Here is a 15697-nt window from a genome sequence, read left to right as displayed (position 1 = left end):
ACAAAAAGAAAGAAAGTCTGTTTAGTCCCTTGCAGTGCCACTGGGGTTATAGCTTCTCATTTGTCGCTTGGAGGGGTGTGTGGCCCATTCCAGGGCCTGGTTTTTTTAGAAAGATGCCAAGGCAGACAGCACACGTCTCAGAAGTCTTGCCTTGGCGTTCCCATCGTGGCTCAGTGGTAACGAACCCAACTGGTCTCTATGAGGACACAGGTTTGATCCCTGGCCCCCCTCAGTGGGTTAAGGATCTGGTATTTCCATGAGCTGTGGTGTAGGTCACAGGCACCACTCTGACCCTGCGTGGCTGTGGCTGTGGAGGAGGCCGGCAGCTGCAGCTCTGATTGGACCCCTAGCCTGGGACCCTCCATGTGCTGTGAGTGTGGCCCTAAAAAGACCAAAAAAAAGAAGCCTTGCCTTGCAGACTTGGCCTTTCTTCAGTGGCTGTGTGTTAGGTCAGACGTGTGGTTTAATCTTGTACACAGTTTAATTCGAAGGGTCTTCATGCCAGTAACACGGCTGGCAAGTTTTGCTCAGCGTGAGTCTGTGCCAGCCCCTGGGCTCAGTCCCCCTGCCAGGCCCTGTCATCCCCAGAGCGATGCCTGCAGTAGGTACTGCCCTTTTCTTCCTGTCCAGGCAAGACTCCTGAGCCCCAGAGAAGTTAAGTGATTTGTCCAAGGTCACACAGCTAGCCAGGGCCTGTGTGACTGCAGTAGGGTCTTAACTGCTCTGCCTCGCTGCCTCTGGTGACTTTGTTCAGAATCACAGCGGGCATCCCTGTGGCAGAGTGCGCCGAGGCAGACGAGAGGCTCCAGCTGACCTGCCTTCCCAGAGGAACGTGAAATGTGCATGTTCGGACGGCAATGTTCGCTCTCCCATGATCTCTGTTTGCTGCTGTTTTCTTGTAAGAGTGAGAAGTGGTGCCCCTGCTGCACCTCCCAGGGCAGTGGTGCCATTGGACCACCCGCATGTCCTCAGGGCAGAGACGGTGAGAGCCTCCTCCGACCGAGAAAGTCCCTGGGGAAAGCTTCCTGTCTGCTCTTTCCCCCAGACACTGTCCCTGAGTGGTTCAAAGTGATTGACCTCAATAGATGGGTCCCTTTTTATTTACTCAGTAGATGTGTTTCGGGCCCCTGCACTGCTGGGGCCCTTGCAGTGGGGCGGGGCGTGGACCCCCCTGGGCACTTAGGAGGAAGGCAGACCTGCCGTGAAGGGGTCTGCGCTTCAGCAGGCCGCCTGGGCTTCTCAGCCGCGGAGCTCTGCACACCCTGGGCACAGCAGGGCCCGTGGGAGCCGGCTCCGAGTTCCGCTTCTGGAGGTCTCAGGTGGGCTGGAGCGTGCATCAGCACTTCCAGGAGCTCGCGGTGCTGCTTCCAGGCTGGGGTGTGCCTTCGGGGGAGCCCGGCTGGAGGGGAGGTGGGGCAGGGAGCCCGGGGGAGGCGAGGGCCTGCAGTGAATTTGGTCCCTCGCCTGTGTGGAGTGACTGCCTGGGTCTTGCCTCTGTGCGGTCTCAGAAAGCCCCCCTAAACCCTGGTGATCCCGGCCCGCGTTTGGGGCGCTCACACAGTCGGAGGGCGTGTGTCCTGCGGCGTGTTTCTGAATGGGCTGCAGTGGGCCTGGCGGTGGACGTGAGCCGGGATGGGCTGCGCACCCTGGGGCTGCAGGGGGGCCGGGCTGGCATGGCCGTGGACTTCTGCCAGGGGAGCCCTCTCATCTCATCTTGGCACCAGAGGCCCATGTCCAGACCACAGTCTGGCCCAGACCCACGGCCACTCGGACCCTGACCCGTTTTTAGAGTTGTTTCCTCAAGATAAGCTTCAGTGCCACTCCCTCAGGGACCCCTCAGGCTCCCTGCCCACCGCACCCCGTCCAGCCAGGGCTTTTTGCTGGGGCAGCTCCTCCGGGCAGGGCAGTTCCCAGCGCAAGAATAACACAGGAGCGAGTGTGGTAAAAATAGTGGGACACGGGTGGGCACTGGCCGGGTGCCCGGCCACCGTCGGAACCGTCTACAGCTGTCCTTGGCACGCTCTGCAGCTTTACGGGCGTGTGTTGTGTGAGCCGGTTTTATCTTTGCAAGGGGACCACGGAGTCTAAGGTGCAGGGGAGCCGCGTCCAGCGCTGCAGGGAAACGGGGACTCCTGGAAGAGGGACAGCGGGATTTAAAAAGTGGGGGACCAGGAGGCACTCTGTTCCGTACAACAAAGGCGCCGAGGCTTTTGCCCCCGTATCTTTTTCTTAAGGAAGGTAACGAGATTATTATTAATGGGATGAAGGAAGGTGACAAGATTAGTGGGCAGGACCAGGCATGGGCAATAATGAGATTATCTTCTTAGTGATGGCAAAGCAGGGTATCCTTAGGACATAGCATGTTTCATGCAGGAATCCTTCCTCTTGTCTTTGAAGGAGATTCTGTGCTTTATTTATTTATTTATTTATTTTTTTTATTTTTTGTCTTTTTGGCCATTTCTTGGGCCGCTCCTGCAGCATATGGAGGTTCCCAGGCTAGGGGTGAATCGGAGCTGTAGCCACCGCCCTACGCCAGAGCCACAGCAACGCGGGATCCAAGCCGTGTCTGCAACCTACACCACAGCTCACGGCAACGCCGGATCGTTAACCCACTGAGCGAGGGCAGGGATCAAACGTGAAACCTCATGGTTCCTAGTCAGATTCGTTAACCACTGCGCCACGACGGGAACTCCGATTCTGTGCTTTAGCTAAAACTCTGTGTCCCAGGTACTTGCCTTCTGCCGAGTCTGCTGTGCCACGGTCTCCAACACGGGGGAGCCCGCCCAGCAGAGAGGGTGCAGATGAGCCCTTGTCCCCGAGGTCCGCGACCTACTCCCAGCGATTGTGTTGCTGCAGCACGTGACACCACGTTTTGCTCATTACAGAAGCAACACGTTTATTGTAGAAGGTGTGGGCAGAGAAGAGAAAGGGGGAAGTGACATACCCTGCTGCGCTCAGCAGGAAGGCCCCTGTCCGGTCAGCGAGTCCCGGGGGTCTCCACGCACATCCGAGTGAGGGAAGCCCATCCCCGCGCTGTTCTGGGGGCCAGGGGCAGGTGGGGCCTGGAAGACCTGCGGCTGCTCAGATGCCCAGAGACCGGGAGAGGGAGCAGGGAGGGTCGGCTCCAGAAGACCGGCTGCCCGAGGATGGCCTGACCCACGCGGGCTGGCCCCCCGGCTCTGTGCACACTCCCGCAGGTGCTGTGACGTGTCTTGACGAATCGAGTGTCCTCCATCCCGAGCAAGGAGCTCCCCGCCCCTGGCCATCTGGCAGGGCAGCTGGGAGGGCTGCCAGGTGGAGCAGAGGGCCCTGGGAGGAAGATGCCATGCCCAGGAGTTCATTCCATTAGGTTTTCCCGGTGCCCAGGGCCGCCCTCCCAGGCACTGCCTCCACCTCCCTGATTTCGCCTTTCCTTCTGAGTGAGGTGGGGGCGCGAGGCGGACCCCCAGAGCAGAGCCAGGGGCACGGACCGCCCTGGCTTCACTGTCTCAGAGGGGAGCCCCCGGGCTGGTCCTAGGGCCACCTGCTCCGGGGGAGGGAGGAGAGCCGGGCGGGCCACTCCAGGGTCCCCGTGGTCTCCCCAGGACCAGCAGGACGGGCCACCTCGGTGTCTCGCTTTGCTTCCTTTGAAAACAGTCCCAAGAGCTGGAGTGAAAAGTAGCTGCTTCTTGAAGGGAAGCAAAAGCAGCGCCCCCTGTAGGTGTGTGCCCTGGGCAGCAGGGCTCCAGCCGAGGCAGCCACGGGCCTGGAAGCATCTGTAGACGCAGCTGGAGCCCTTGCTTCCCGGGAGGGGCCTCCGAGACCCCAGAACGGGAGGTGAGCCCGGCCCCAGGCAGGCCTGCAGCAAATCCGCTGGAGTGTCTGGAACGTTCCACGCTTGGTTCTAGATGCTGAAGATGTAGGAGTGACCGTACGAGGATCCGTGAGGATTTCTGAGTGGATGGAGCAGATACGGTCCCCGAGGGGAGGTGGCGGGGGGCAGACAGAGGAGGGAGAGCAGCAGAGGGTCCGTGTTGGAAATCGGCGCCCTGGGGAGTCGAACAGGAGGGGGTCGGGGCCAGGGCTCGGGGGTGCAGTGCAGTGGGACCTGTGCCCAGGAGGGCCTGGAGGGAGGGGGACAGCGCGGGGCTCCCGGCATGGGAGGAGGCTGGCCTCGTCTGGGGGAGCCTTCCAGGCAGGTTGGGGCAGGGGGCCGAGGGTGGGGCCCCCTGGGCTGGTGTGAGGGCCGCAGGGATCTGGAGCAGGAGCGTGTGCTGCTCTGCCTGGGCCCCTGGCAGCCGCAGCAGTGAGAGGGCTGGGTTCCGGGTGCGTCCGAAGGTGGAGGCGCCGTGCCCGATGGGGCGGCCCCGGGTGCCCTGAGGGCACTTCGCAGAGGACCCAAGGGTCTTCCAGCCTGAGCGCCTCGAGACTGCCCTGTGCGGGAGCCCCGGGTGCAGTGGGGGAGCGGCCAGCCAGTCTCCCCGGAGAGCCTGGGCTTTAAGCTCAGCATCCATTTCCCTGGTGCCAGCATCTTTCCTGTGGGTGAAGGAGTCGAGGCTCAGGACGGCCCCTGGAAAGCCCCCCCCCCCCTCCCCGCCCCCGTGCTGGCCCCAGGGGGTCGGGAAATGCCTCTGGCTCTGGTTCTTCCATTGGCCACTCCGTCTCGTCCCTGGACGTCGCTGCACCCTGGAGGTCAGGTACAGGCAGCCCTGAGGACGAGTTTCCCGTGATGGAGACGGTGCAGGAGAGCCTTGTGTGCGCAGCCCTGCCGTCTGTCTGCCAGAGACCCGTGGTCCTGGTCGGGCGACGTTCCTGTGTCTGTACCAGGCAGGGCCCGTGTCAACCCACGTCCCCTCCCTGCCGTGGGCCCAGCACAGTGACCCAGGGACCTCGTGGTGTCGGGCAGCTGGCTCTGAAGCGTCTGCCCTGCGCCCTGGGAGGGTGCGGGCTGTGCCCATCTTCCTCCTTGGAGCTGAGTCCGGGCACGGAGTGCGCTGTGTGGAGGGGGACAGACGCGGGCCCTGTTCACGCTCGCCGGCTTGCAGACCAGGCTCCTCCCGCAGCCACAGGGCCTGAGGCCCCCTGACTGCCTGTCTCCCTGCTCCTGGGGGCTGCTCTGTGTGCCCCGCCGGACCTCAGCCCCCCGGGCCCCGCGTGGGAGGTGAGCACAGAACCTGCAGCAGGATGGTGCTTAGGAACGCGGGGAGCTGGGCTCTGATTTGTGCGGAGGTGACAGAGCAGCGTGTTTGGGGAGCGGGAGGGAGGGGGGCTCAGTGGCCTCAGGAGTGGGAGTCTTGGGTCCATGTGCCGCTGCCTGGTCCTCTCTCAGGCTGGGTCCTGTCGCCCCCCCCCCATCTTTCCTGCAGATCCCGCGGCAGAGGAAGGGCCTCAGGTCCCCGAGATGCACATTCATGGTCATCAGCCCCTGTCAGTAGCTGCTCTGAGCCAGGGGGTGGCCTGTGCCAGGTGCTGGTGGGGCTCGGGCAGGCTGAGCTTCCTCAGGTGGGCATTGCCGGGGGCGGGGGCTGGGGTCCTCCTGGGACCTCAGCCTTGGCCGCTAGAAGACAGGTGGGCTTTGCAGTTCTCAGGGACCACCCCGTCACCTGTGTGGGGACTGGTTGGCACCCAGTGCACTGACGGTGTCGGGGTGGCTGCTGAGTTGCTCTTTAATGGAGGTGAGAATCACCAAACGTAAAATCAGCTATTTTAGAGCAAACAATCCAGTGGCCCTTCTCACACTGACAATACTGTGCAACCACTGCTTCTGCCTAGTTCCAGAACATTCTCATCACCCCACACCACAGCCCCGATCCCAGCCACCCCTCGCCCCTCCCCCAGCCCCAGGCCGCCCCCCCCCCCCCCCCCCCCCCCGTCTGTGTCCTGAGGGGATGCGCCCATCCTGGACGTTGACCCCGGGGAGAGAGACCCCCGGGACCCGTCCCAACTGACCTGCACGCCTCTGTCTTTGCAGCTCCCGACTACAGGTCCATCCTGAGCATTAGTGACGAGGCGGCCAGGGTGCGGGCCCTGGACCAGCACCTCAGCACGCGTAGCTATGTCCAGGGGTTCTCACTGTCCCAGGCAGACGTGGACGCGTTCAGGCAGCTCTCGGGCCCTCCCGCCGACGCGCAGCTCTTCCACGTGGCTCGGTGGTTCAGACACGTGGACGCCATCCTGGGCGGCCCCCAAGCCACCGGCTCACCCTGTGGGCCCCCAGCAAGTGAGTAGCCCAGGGCTCCCGGCCGTGAGAGCCTCCTCCCAGGACAGGGCCCGTGGGGGCGTGGCGCTGGGGGGCAGCGCGGCCCGCCAGCAAGCGCAGGGCGGGCTGTAGCAGAGCTGCAGGGGGCCGTGCCCCCTGGCCTGGCCTTGGCCTCCAGCGCGGTGCCTGCCTGGCTCAGGATGAGGTTCCTCTTTCCCTAGGGTTGCAGGGTGTGTGTCTCCAGATCTAGAATTGGTGGGTCCTACCGCGATTTTAATTGACATGGAATTTGGGAACCAGAAAGAAGGCTTTTCTGGCTTTGACATGAGACCAGTCACGCAGCCTGGACTCCCGCCTTTGTGTGGCCCCAGTTATTTCGGGGCTACTTCTGGAAAGTCTCCAGGGCTCGGTTCCTGTGTGGTCTCACTCTGAGACTGAATCGCTGACGCCCTCCAGCGGCTTGGCGTCCCCGGGAGGGGCTTGGGGTGGGCACCCCTGCAGCGAGGGGCCCACGCACCGCCTCGGTCGTCCCACCTGGGCCGGTCGGGCAGCCTCCAGGAACATTCCTCGGCGCCTGCACCTCAGGGTGCTCTCTGCTGGGGCCCCGATGCAGCAGGGCGGAGGTGGGTGTGTTTGGAGTTCCTGGGAGGTCCTGCAGCGGACCCCTGCCCTGTGTGGCTGGGAGCTTGCTGTGGGGGTCGTCTGCCCCTGTGCCTGCAACCAGGGCCCCGGGGCATCTGTGGTGGCAGGTGCATTCTCTCTGAGGCCTCGGGTGTAGGGGTGCCCTGGCTCCCACCTCCCAAGGGGCGGAGGTCAGAGAGAATCGGTGGCTGCCAGCCGGGCCTGCCTGTCCTGTGCCCCCCCCCCGCCCCCCGGGAACTTGTGGAGAGAGTGGGCAGGCACGTGAGGGGAGGGAACGGGGTCTCCGCCTCTGCAGAGGAGAGGGCAGAGTGCCTGGCGCAGCTTCACAGGGCTGCTCCCGTCCCAGGCGGTGGGAGAGGCACCCTGGATGGCGGGCTGGGTCCAGACGGTCCCTCCTCCCAGGGGCTTGCGGTGCCACTGCCGCCCCCTCCTCCCCCCGCCATCCCCCAGGAAGCTCCTCGGGGCTCTTCCGGGCGAGGGTCTGTCTGAGGCTGGCCTGGGTCTTTAGGGATGCAAACCTTCATGCTGCCGAGGTGCGCCCAGGGGCTGGGACCCTCGTGTCTCCCGGGGTCTCCTTCCCGCACCTCCCTGGAGCCTGTCTCTGGGGGCGTCTCTGGGCAGCGCATGGGCCGCGGAGTCCGGGACAGGGCCGGGGCTGGACTGTGGTTCTAAGCGCACGTGGGCGTGGCTGGTGCTTCAGACAAACCGGGATGAAGGATCCGTGCCCAGGGGTCGTGCCCGGGGAGATGGCGGGTGTGGGAACCCTTCATCGTGGAAGGGCACTCTGGTGAAAGTGCCCTACGAAACCAGGGCTCCCTGGGTGCCCTCTCCCGATTTTCCATAACCTGGCAAGTGGGACACCAATGTGCCAGTTTCCCTGAATGGTCATGGGCTCTGTGGCAGGAGCAGCCCTTTGAAGAGCTGGTGTCCGGCTCAGTGTCCTGCTGGCCAAGCGCCCTGGGCTGTGCCCTCAGCCTGTCCTGTCCCTGCGTCTTCCCGGATTGGCCTTTAGGCCCCGTGGTCGTCAGGCTCCCATCAGCCAGAGAATCTGCCACCCCTGCCCATCTCGTGGCAGCCCTGCCTCAGGGACTGCAGCTACCGCGAGAGGGGAGAGGCTGACGGACCTAAGAGGCTTGGGCTTGACCCCTGGGGGTTCTGGCATTGCCCAGAGTCAGGGGCTGTCTGCCCCCCTGCCCACCTCCCGCTCCGCTGCCCACCTGCCCCACAGCCGCCGTCCCCCGCCTTCTGGGTCATTGCCATACCCCGTGTGTGGTTGGTGGCCAGGCCCTGGGCCGAGCTCTCCATGACTCCCGGCAGGAAGCAGTGGGTGGGCATCCGCTGGCCACACTCGACGTGGACTCAGGGGAGGCCCGCAGGGTCTCTGTGGACAGAGCGTCCCATTGGGAGGAGGCTCGGGGCTGGGGTCGGGGAAGTCCGGTGCAGGAGCAGTGCCTGGGGTGGTTGGAGCAGCACCAGAAGCCGCCAGCTGAAGGCGGCCGAGCAAGGGGGCTGTGGGATGCGGGGGGGCGGGGGAGGCAGGGCTCTGTGGACCACCGGCTGTTCCCAGAGACCTTCGGGAACCAATGTGGAGCCACACGCAGCCGTCAGAAACGTGTTCGGGAGCCTGCATGTTGGGGCTCGGGGGCTGGAATTGGGTGGGGAGCCGGCCTCTGGCTGATGGGGATGAGGGGCGGGGCCCGTCCTACTGACTCCCCAAGGCCTCCAGCCAGCAGTGCTTCTGTCCCTGTCCCTGCGTGGAGGTGGCACATCCACGTCCCGTGAGCCTCCTGGAGGCCGTCCTCTTGGGGGTGGGGGACGGCCTTCCTGTCCAGCCGCGAGGACCCCCAGGCCGTGCCGGGCGCCGTGGGCTCGGCGCCAGCAGAGGGTGCGTCTGGGAGGCCGCTGTGATGAGTGCTCCCGAGCCTGGGGGTGGGGGGCTGTGGGCCGCGCTGCGCCCAGAGTAAGCGGGGCAGGGGAGCAGCGAGGCTGCCAGTGGTTCCGCCTCGCCCCGCGCCTGACCCAGCTCCGCTCCCTGCAGGTAGAGGCCGGCGCGCACAGCCGCAGTGGGCTCCTCCGGCCGGGCCCGAGCCGTGCCAGCTCCGCCTGTACAACAGCCTGACCCGGAGTAAGGTGAGCAGGGCCCGTGGGGGGCAGGGGTGGCTCGTGGGAGTCCCGGGCGTCCTCACAGCACAGATGGTACCCCTCGGCCGGGCCTGGAGCCCTGCGATCCCGGCCTGCAACCCTCTCTCTGCCAGCAACAGATGTCCCCTGTGTGGCTGGGGCAGCCTCGGGGCCCTGCCCAGGGTCAGTGCTCGCAGCTGAGCTAGGCGGGCGGCGGCCCGCACCCCAGACGCCAGTGACTCTTTTCAGGGACACCAGGCAGTCCTTGTTGAATCCGTATGAACCGCTGGTCGCTGGCGGTGGTGGCCTGGTTCTGATCCTCATGTCTTCTTTCCAACAAAGGACGTGTTTGTACCTCAAGACGGGAAAAGGGTGACGTGGTACTGCTGTGGGCCCACCGTCTACGACGCCTCTCACATGGGACACGCCAGGTACGGCTGTGGGTGCCCCGCCCCGGGCTCTGCCACGGGGACCCGAGGCTGAAGGGAGGTCGGTGCCCAGCTTCCCCCCCGCCCCCCTTCTTTTTTAAAGCCATTTCTTGGGCCGCTCCCGCAGCATGTGGAGGTTCCCAGGCTAGGGGTCGAATTGGAGCCATAGCCTCCGGCCTGCACCAGAGCCACAGCAGCGAGGGATCCGAGCCGCGTCTGCAACCTACACCACAGCTCACGGCCACGCCGGATCCTTAACCCACTGAGCGTGGCCAGGGATCGAACCCGCAACCTCATGGCTGCTTGTCGGATTCGTTAACTGCTGCGCCACGACGGGAACTCCTTTCCTCCCCCTTTATTTTTGGAATTCATTGAGGTTTAGATGACGTACACTATTGCGTTCATTTCTGCTGTATTTTCTCTCTGTCTCTCCCTCATTTTTTTCTGGGCTGCGCCCATGACATACGGAATTTTCCAGGCCAGAGATTGACTCTGAGCCGCAGCTGCAACCCGAGCCACCGCAGTCTGATTCTTAACCTACTGTGCCACAGCAGGAACTCCTCTTCTCATTTTTAAGATTAAAAATTGTCCATTCCGTGAGCACGCGGGAGTCGCGGTAGGATAATGTGAGCGTTCTGATATCCACGCAGAAAACCCCCCGCAGCCGTGCGGTTACTCTCCTGGCCCCCCGCCTGAAGGTTCTGCCTTGTCCTGCTGCTGGGTTCCTGACACCCAGGCCTGCAGCATCTCGGGGTGGGGGGAGGAGGGGAGGGGAGGGGCTGGCTGGTGGGAAGGCCAGGGACCCTTGCGCTTGTACGTGTTGTGCGTGTGTGTGTGTGTGTGTGTGTGTGTGTGTGTGTGTGTGTGTGTCCTTTGGCTGCACCCGCAGCCTGCAGACGTCCTGGGACAGGGGTCAAGCCTGCGCCACAGTGGTGGCCTGAGCCACCGCAGCGACAGCCCTGGACCCTTAACCGCTAGGCCGGCCGGGAGCTCCTCCCTGTAGACGTCCCACGGGGGAAGCCGCGGCGGGCGCTGGGCGGCTCTCCCAGGGGCCTCTCTCCGTCGGGCGCTGGTGGCTCTCCCAGGGCCTCTCTCCGTCGGGCGCTGGGCGGCTCTCCCAGGGGCCTCTCTCCGTCGCTCTAGGTCCTACATCTCCTTCGACATCCTGAGGAGGGTGCTCAGGGATTACTTCAACTTCGACGTCTTTTACTGCATGAACATCACGGACGTCGATGACAAGGTAAGCGGACCCGGCAAGGTGCCGCGCGGAACCCAGCGGACGGCATGGCCTGTAGGCGAAGGGTCTGGGGGAGGACAGGGCGGTGTGCGTGGGACGGGACCCCTCGCTGCACGGCCTTGGAAATGGGCTGCACTTCAACGAAACTTTACAAATAAATGGGCGGGAGGTCCCGTCGTGGCACAGTGGTTAACGGATCCGACTGGGAACCACGAGGCTGCGGGTTCGATCCCTGGCCTCACTCCGTGGGTTAGGGATCCGGCGTTGCCCTGAGCTGTGCTGTAGGTCAGACGCGGCTCGGATCCTGCGTGGCTGTGGCTGTGGCTGTGGCGCAGGCCGGCAGCTGTAGCTCCACTTGGACCCCTAGCCTGGGAACCTCCATGTGCCGCGAGTATAGCCCTAAAAAGCCAAAAAAAGCAAATAGAGCAGCGGGTGTGAGGGAAGGAAGGACTTGGAGGAGTAAGTCAGATGAGCCGCCTCAGGCCTTCACCTCGCAGGCGTTATTCGAACCCCCGTGAGGCGCAGCGTAGCTTACGCAGGTGACCGCGTCACCGACTCAGCTCTCGGGAACCTGCGGGCGGAGGGCCGAGCAGCGGGTAAACGGAGGAGGACCTGCAGTGCCCGGTGCTCTTTTCCAGCCTCGGGGACGTCACGTTCCGGCAGTCTCGGTGCCCGGGGTGGGGGTGGGGGTGGAGCTGGGGCACCGCCCAGAGGAGGAGGAGGGCCCTGCTCTGTTCGCAGGCGCTGTGCCCAGCTGGGGCCCACGGCCGCCCTTGCTCAGCGTCACCGCTGCACAGGGCAGAGCAGGTGCCAGGCTGACGCCCGGTGTCCCTTCTCCGTCCCCAGATCATCAGGCGGGCCCGGCAGAACTACTTGTTCGAGCGGTACCGGGAGAAGCAGCCCTCGGCAGCCCAGCTCCTGGAGGACGTGCATGCCGCCCTGCAGGTGGGCCCTGCTGCCCTTGGTCCCTGGTCCTGGCCCTCGGCCACGCGTGCGGCCCGGTGCCTAGCCCAGGGGCTGTCCCCGGCAGGCTGTGCAATGGGTGGGGTCCCCGAGGCCTCCATCTCTGTGCTCCCCTGGCCCGTGGGGAACGTCCTCGGGACAGACGTGTGCGGGTGCGGCGTGGGGGACTGTTCCTGCCACCTGGGGGAGGAGGTCCGCTGGTCACCGTGTGGGTAGTCCACTCGCTGCTTGTCAGGTGCTTCCGACAGTACACGGAGGTCCCAGCAAACCTCACGCTTGACTGAGGTGCGGAAGCTGTGCTTCTTAAATGGGTCGTTTCAGGATTATTAGAAGAAACGGGTTCTCTCCGAGTTAACGTATTCATTTTGAATCAACAGCATTGCGAGTTGTGTTGTTACATGTTATTATAGCGTAAGACTAGAATGTCATTTTATTCCTTTTAATAATTATTATCTTGAGGAATTACAGCAATAATTGCTGCTGTCCTTAGGATGTTTTATCTGTGGAAGAAAAATGGGAATAAAATTAGAGCTTTGCAAGCTTCTAGTCGGATAAGGGGAGGGCCCACTGGTGGTGGCGCCTTCGTGGTGGAGGTGAGGCCCTGGCTGACATCGTGTGTCCGGGCCCAGCGTAGGAGGCTGCCTCATGCCTGTTTCACGGCAGAGAAACGTGGGCAGTGCCAGTCCTGGCTGGGCCAGGGCCCCCGTCTCTCAGCTGCCGCCTGTGACGTGAGGAAAAGCTGGGGTGAGGGTGGCACTCTAGATGCAGATCTCTGTGCCCCCACCAGCCATGGGGACACCTGGCCTCTTCTGCTAGGAGTCCCGTCGGAACACAGGGTTCTGCCGAGCAGGACGTAACGGGCGTGACCTCTCCTCCTGCTCGTAGCCGTTTGCAGCAAAGTTAAAGGAGACCACGGATCCTGACAAGAAGCAGATGCTGGAGCGCCTGGAGCGCGCGGTGACGCGGGCCGCCGAGCCGCTGGAGGAGGCCGTGCGGGCCAGCCTGGCGGGGGAGGAGCTGGACGGCCGCGTGCAGGTGAGACTGAGGTTGGATCTCTGCCCTGCCCCCTGCTCCTTCAGACAAACGGGGAAGGAGCAGGCTTCTCAGCATTACTCCAAGACCCTACAGGGACTCTGTCTGCTCTTTCTTTCTTTTTTTTTTTTTCCCCCCCCTTTTTATGTCTTTTTAGGGCCGCACCTGCAGCATGTGGAGGTTCCCAGGCTAGGGATTTAATTGGAGCTGTAGCCGCCAGCCTACACCAGAGCCACAGCAACGCGGGATCCGAGCCGCGTCTGCAACCTACACTACAGCTCATGACAACGCCAGATCCTTAACCCACTGAGCAAGGTGAGGGATCGAACCGCAGCCTCATGGTTCATGGTCAGATTCGCTTCCGCCGCGTCACAACGGAAACTCCTATCCGTGATGTCTTTTCGTTTGTTTGTTTTTGCCCGTGGCGTGCAGCGGCTTGATGTGTGATCTCAGTTCCCCAGTCCAGGAATTGAACCTGGGCTGCAGCAGTGAAAGTGCCGAGTCCCAACCACTAGACCAGCAGAGAGCTCCCTGTCCGGTGTCTTAATGGCAGCGGAGCTTTGCTGTTGGAAAGAGCCGTGGGGCCCGCGGACACTCGCTGCCTTGAGCCTTCCCCTTGGCCCGGCTTCCGCCTCTGAGGGACAGGGTGCCCAGGGTCCAGCCGCCTTCCGGGCCTGGGCCGCCGCCCAGGACGGCTGCACAGCTCTGTCCCGACGTGCGTCTCCTCTGCACCAGCGCCCCCTGCTGGCTGCCTGGGGAGAAACCGGGGAAGCAGCGGCCAGGTGGGGGTGCAGGGTGCGCGGGGTGCTGCCCGCAGCCTCCTGCCCCGGGGGCCTCGTGTGCCCGGTGTGCTTGCCCTGAGCTGTGTGGGAGGGAGTCAGGGTGCAGCGTCTTGGGGCCGCAGGTGCTGGCCGTCCTCACTTCCGTGGACGCTTTGGGCGCAGCTGCTGATTTCTCCCGGGAAGCCGGTTACGTTTCCATGTCAGCGACACTGATGCTGGGAGTTTTCTTCCGTCTTCCAGTCACACTGGTTCTGTTCGAGTCGTGCTGAAATGTGCCTGAGTGACAGATTGTCACCGGCAGCGTCTTAAGCGCGTTCACACCGTTGAGTGAACGTCACCACCGTCCATCTGAGAAAATTTTTCCAGCTTCGCAAAGTGAATTCTGTCTCCGTGAAGCACTAGCGCCCCCCGCCCCCCGGCTCCTCCCGGGACCTCGCAGAAGGGGTGCCCGGGGTTGTCCCTCAGGTGACCCCCCCTTCATACCGTCCTCGGGGGTGCGGCCTGTGTCCGCGTTCGCCTCCTTCTTAAGACTGAGAAGCGTTGCATCTTGAGGGGGACCACGTCTTGGGGGTCGTCGCCCTCTGGTCCACCTTCGTGCTGTTCTCACCGTGTGTGCCGTGAGTAACGCTGCTGTACCCCGAGTGTGCAGGTGCCCCCTCACCTCCTCTCCTGGACGTCTCTTGCGTGTAGACCCCGGGGAATTGCTGGGTTGCGTGGCAGTTCAGTTTCTCACGCTCTGAAGGATGGCTTCGGGCAGGACCAGATTTCAGAGTCCTTTTGCCGTGGACCAGCTGCCTCACAGACCAGAGGTCTTACCTGTGAGCGGACGCCCCTCACGCTTCCTCTGTCCTGTGCGGTGGCCTACACACCAGCCCTCCGTGGCGGCAGGTGCTTTGCTTTCTGTCAATGGAACAAAAACCGTAAGGTGGTAATTAGTGTGGTTTGCGTTTGTATTTCTCCAACCCCTCTTGAGACTGAGTGTCTTTTCACACGTTCACGTTCACTTGCTGGCCGTAATTCTGCACGTGTGTCTTCTGCCCTGTTTTTCACTGCACTGTTTGTTTCTTTACTTATTTGTAAGCAAGCTTTGTCTTTTTTTTTTTTTCGTCTTTTTAGGGCTGCACCCGCAGCATATGGAGGTTCCCAGGGTAGGGGTCAAATCAGAGCTGTAGCAGCCGGCCTACACCACAGCCACAGCAACTCCGGATCCAAGCCTCGTCTTCGACCTACACCACAGCTCATGGCAATGCCAGATCCTTAACCCACGGAGCAAGGCCAGGGATCGAACCTGCGTCCTCATGGATCCTAGTCGGATTCGTTTCCTCTGCGCCATGATGGGAACTCCAAGCTTTGTCTTTTAAATATTGCAAACGTTTTCTTTTGACTTGTGGCTTTTCTTTTCCCTTTTGTTTTTTAACCTTTTTTGGCTGTGCGTACACATGCAGAAGTTCTTGGGCCAGGGATCAACCCATGCCTCAGCAGTGACTTGAGCTGCTGCAGTGACACCACTGGGTCCTTAACCTGATGAACCATAGGAGAACTCTTTTTCACTTTTTCCTGGCAGAGGGTCTTAGTTTTAATGCAATCAACTTTATCTGTTTTTCTTTTTATACTTAGCATTTTTGTGCCTTAAGAAATCTTTTTTAGGAGTTCCCATTGTGGCTCAGTGGGCTAAGGACCCAACTGAGGATGTCTCAGGGTCTCTGGCCTCACTTGGTGGGTTAAGTAGCCAGTGTTGCTGCAAGCTACAGTGTAGGTCGCAGGAATGGCTCAGATCCGGTGTGACTGTGAAGTAGGCTGGCAGTTGCAGCTCTGATTCAACCCCTACCCTGTGAATGTCCACATGCAGCAGGAGGGGCTGTAAAAAGAAAAGAAAATTAAGTCTTTTTTTTTTTTTTGTCTTTTTGCCTTTTTTAGGGCCGCTTCCGAGGCATATGGAGGTTTCCAGGCTAGGGGTCTAATCGGAGCTGTAGCTGCCAGCCTATGCCAGAGCCACAGCAACGCGGGATCCGAGCCGCGTCTGCGACCTACACCACAACTCACAGCAACGCCAGATCCTTAACCCCTGAGCAAGGCCAGGGACCTAACCCGCAACTTCATGGTTCCTAGTTGGATTCATTAACCACTGCGCCACAACAGTTACTCTAGAAAATTAACTCTTTCTTGGAGTTCCCTGGTGGCCTAGGGGATTAAGGATCTGGAGTTGTCACTGCTGTGGCTCTGGTCTGTGCTTGTGGCACGGGATCAATCCTTGGCCCAAGAACTTCCCATATGCTATGGGCGGGACCAAAAAAAAAAAGAAATCTTGAATGTA

The 15697-nt window shown here is 62.1% G+C and overlaps 1 protein-coding gene across 6 annotated transcripts in view; it reads left to right on the top strand.

The window, feature by feature from the left end:
- The window catches only part of CARS1 (cysteinyl-tRNA synthetase 1), a 43957-nt gene that overhangs the window by 3353 nt on the left and 24907 nt on the right, over positions 1-15697 (top strand). For 5 of the 6 annotated variants that reach the window (XR_007134322.1, XR_007134321.1, XR_007134323.1 and 2 more), the window contains exons 2-7: positions 5951-6199; positions 8859-8950; positions 9284-9372; positions 10513-10609; positions 11453-11551; positions 12455-12604. Coding sequence is in view for 1 of the 6 variants with exons in the window: in XM_047774990.1 (XP_047630946.1) it covers positions 5951-6199; positions 8859-8950; positions 9284-9372; positions 10513-10609; positions 11453-11551; positions 12455-12604 (776 nt within the window). In the remaining 5 variants the exon portion in view is untranslated. The remainder of the gene's footprint in view (positions 1-5950; positions 6200-8858; positions 8951-9283; positions 9373-10512; positions 10610-11452; positions 11552-12454; positions 12605-15697) is intronic. The other variant, XR_007134324.1, reaches the window with a different exon arrangement.

This window comes from Phacochoerus africanus, chromosome 4 (assembly GCF_016906955.1).
Source record: "Phacochoerus africanus isolate WHEZ1 chromosome 4, ROS_Pafr_v1, whole genome shotgun sequence".
Classification (NCBI taxonomy): Eukaryota; Metazoa; Chordata; class Mammalia; order Artiodactyla; family Suidae; genus Phacochoerus; species Phacochoerus africanus.
This window is presented reverse-complemented; position numbering and strand designations above follow the sequence as displayed.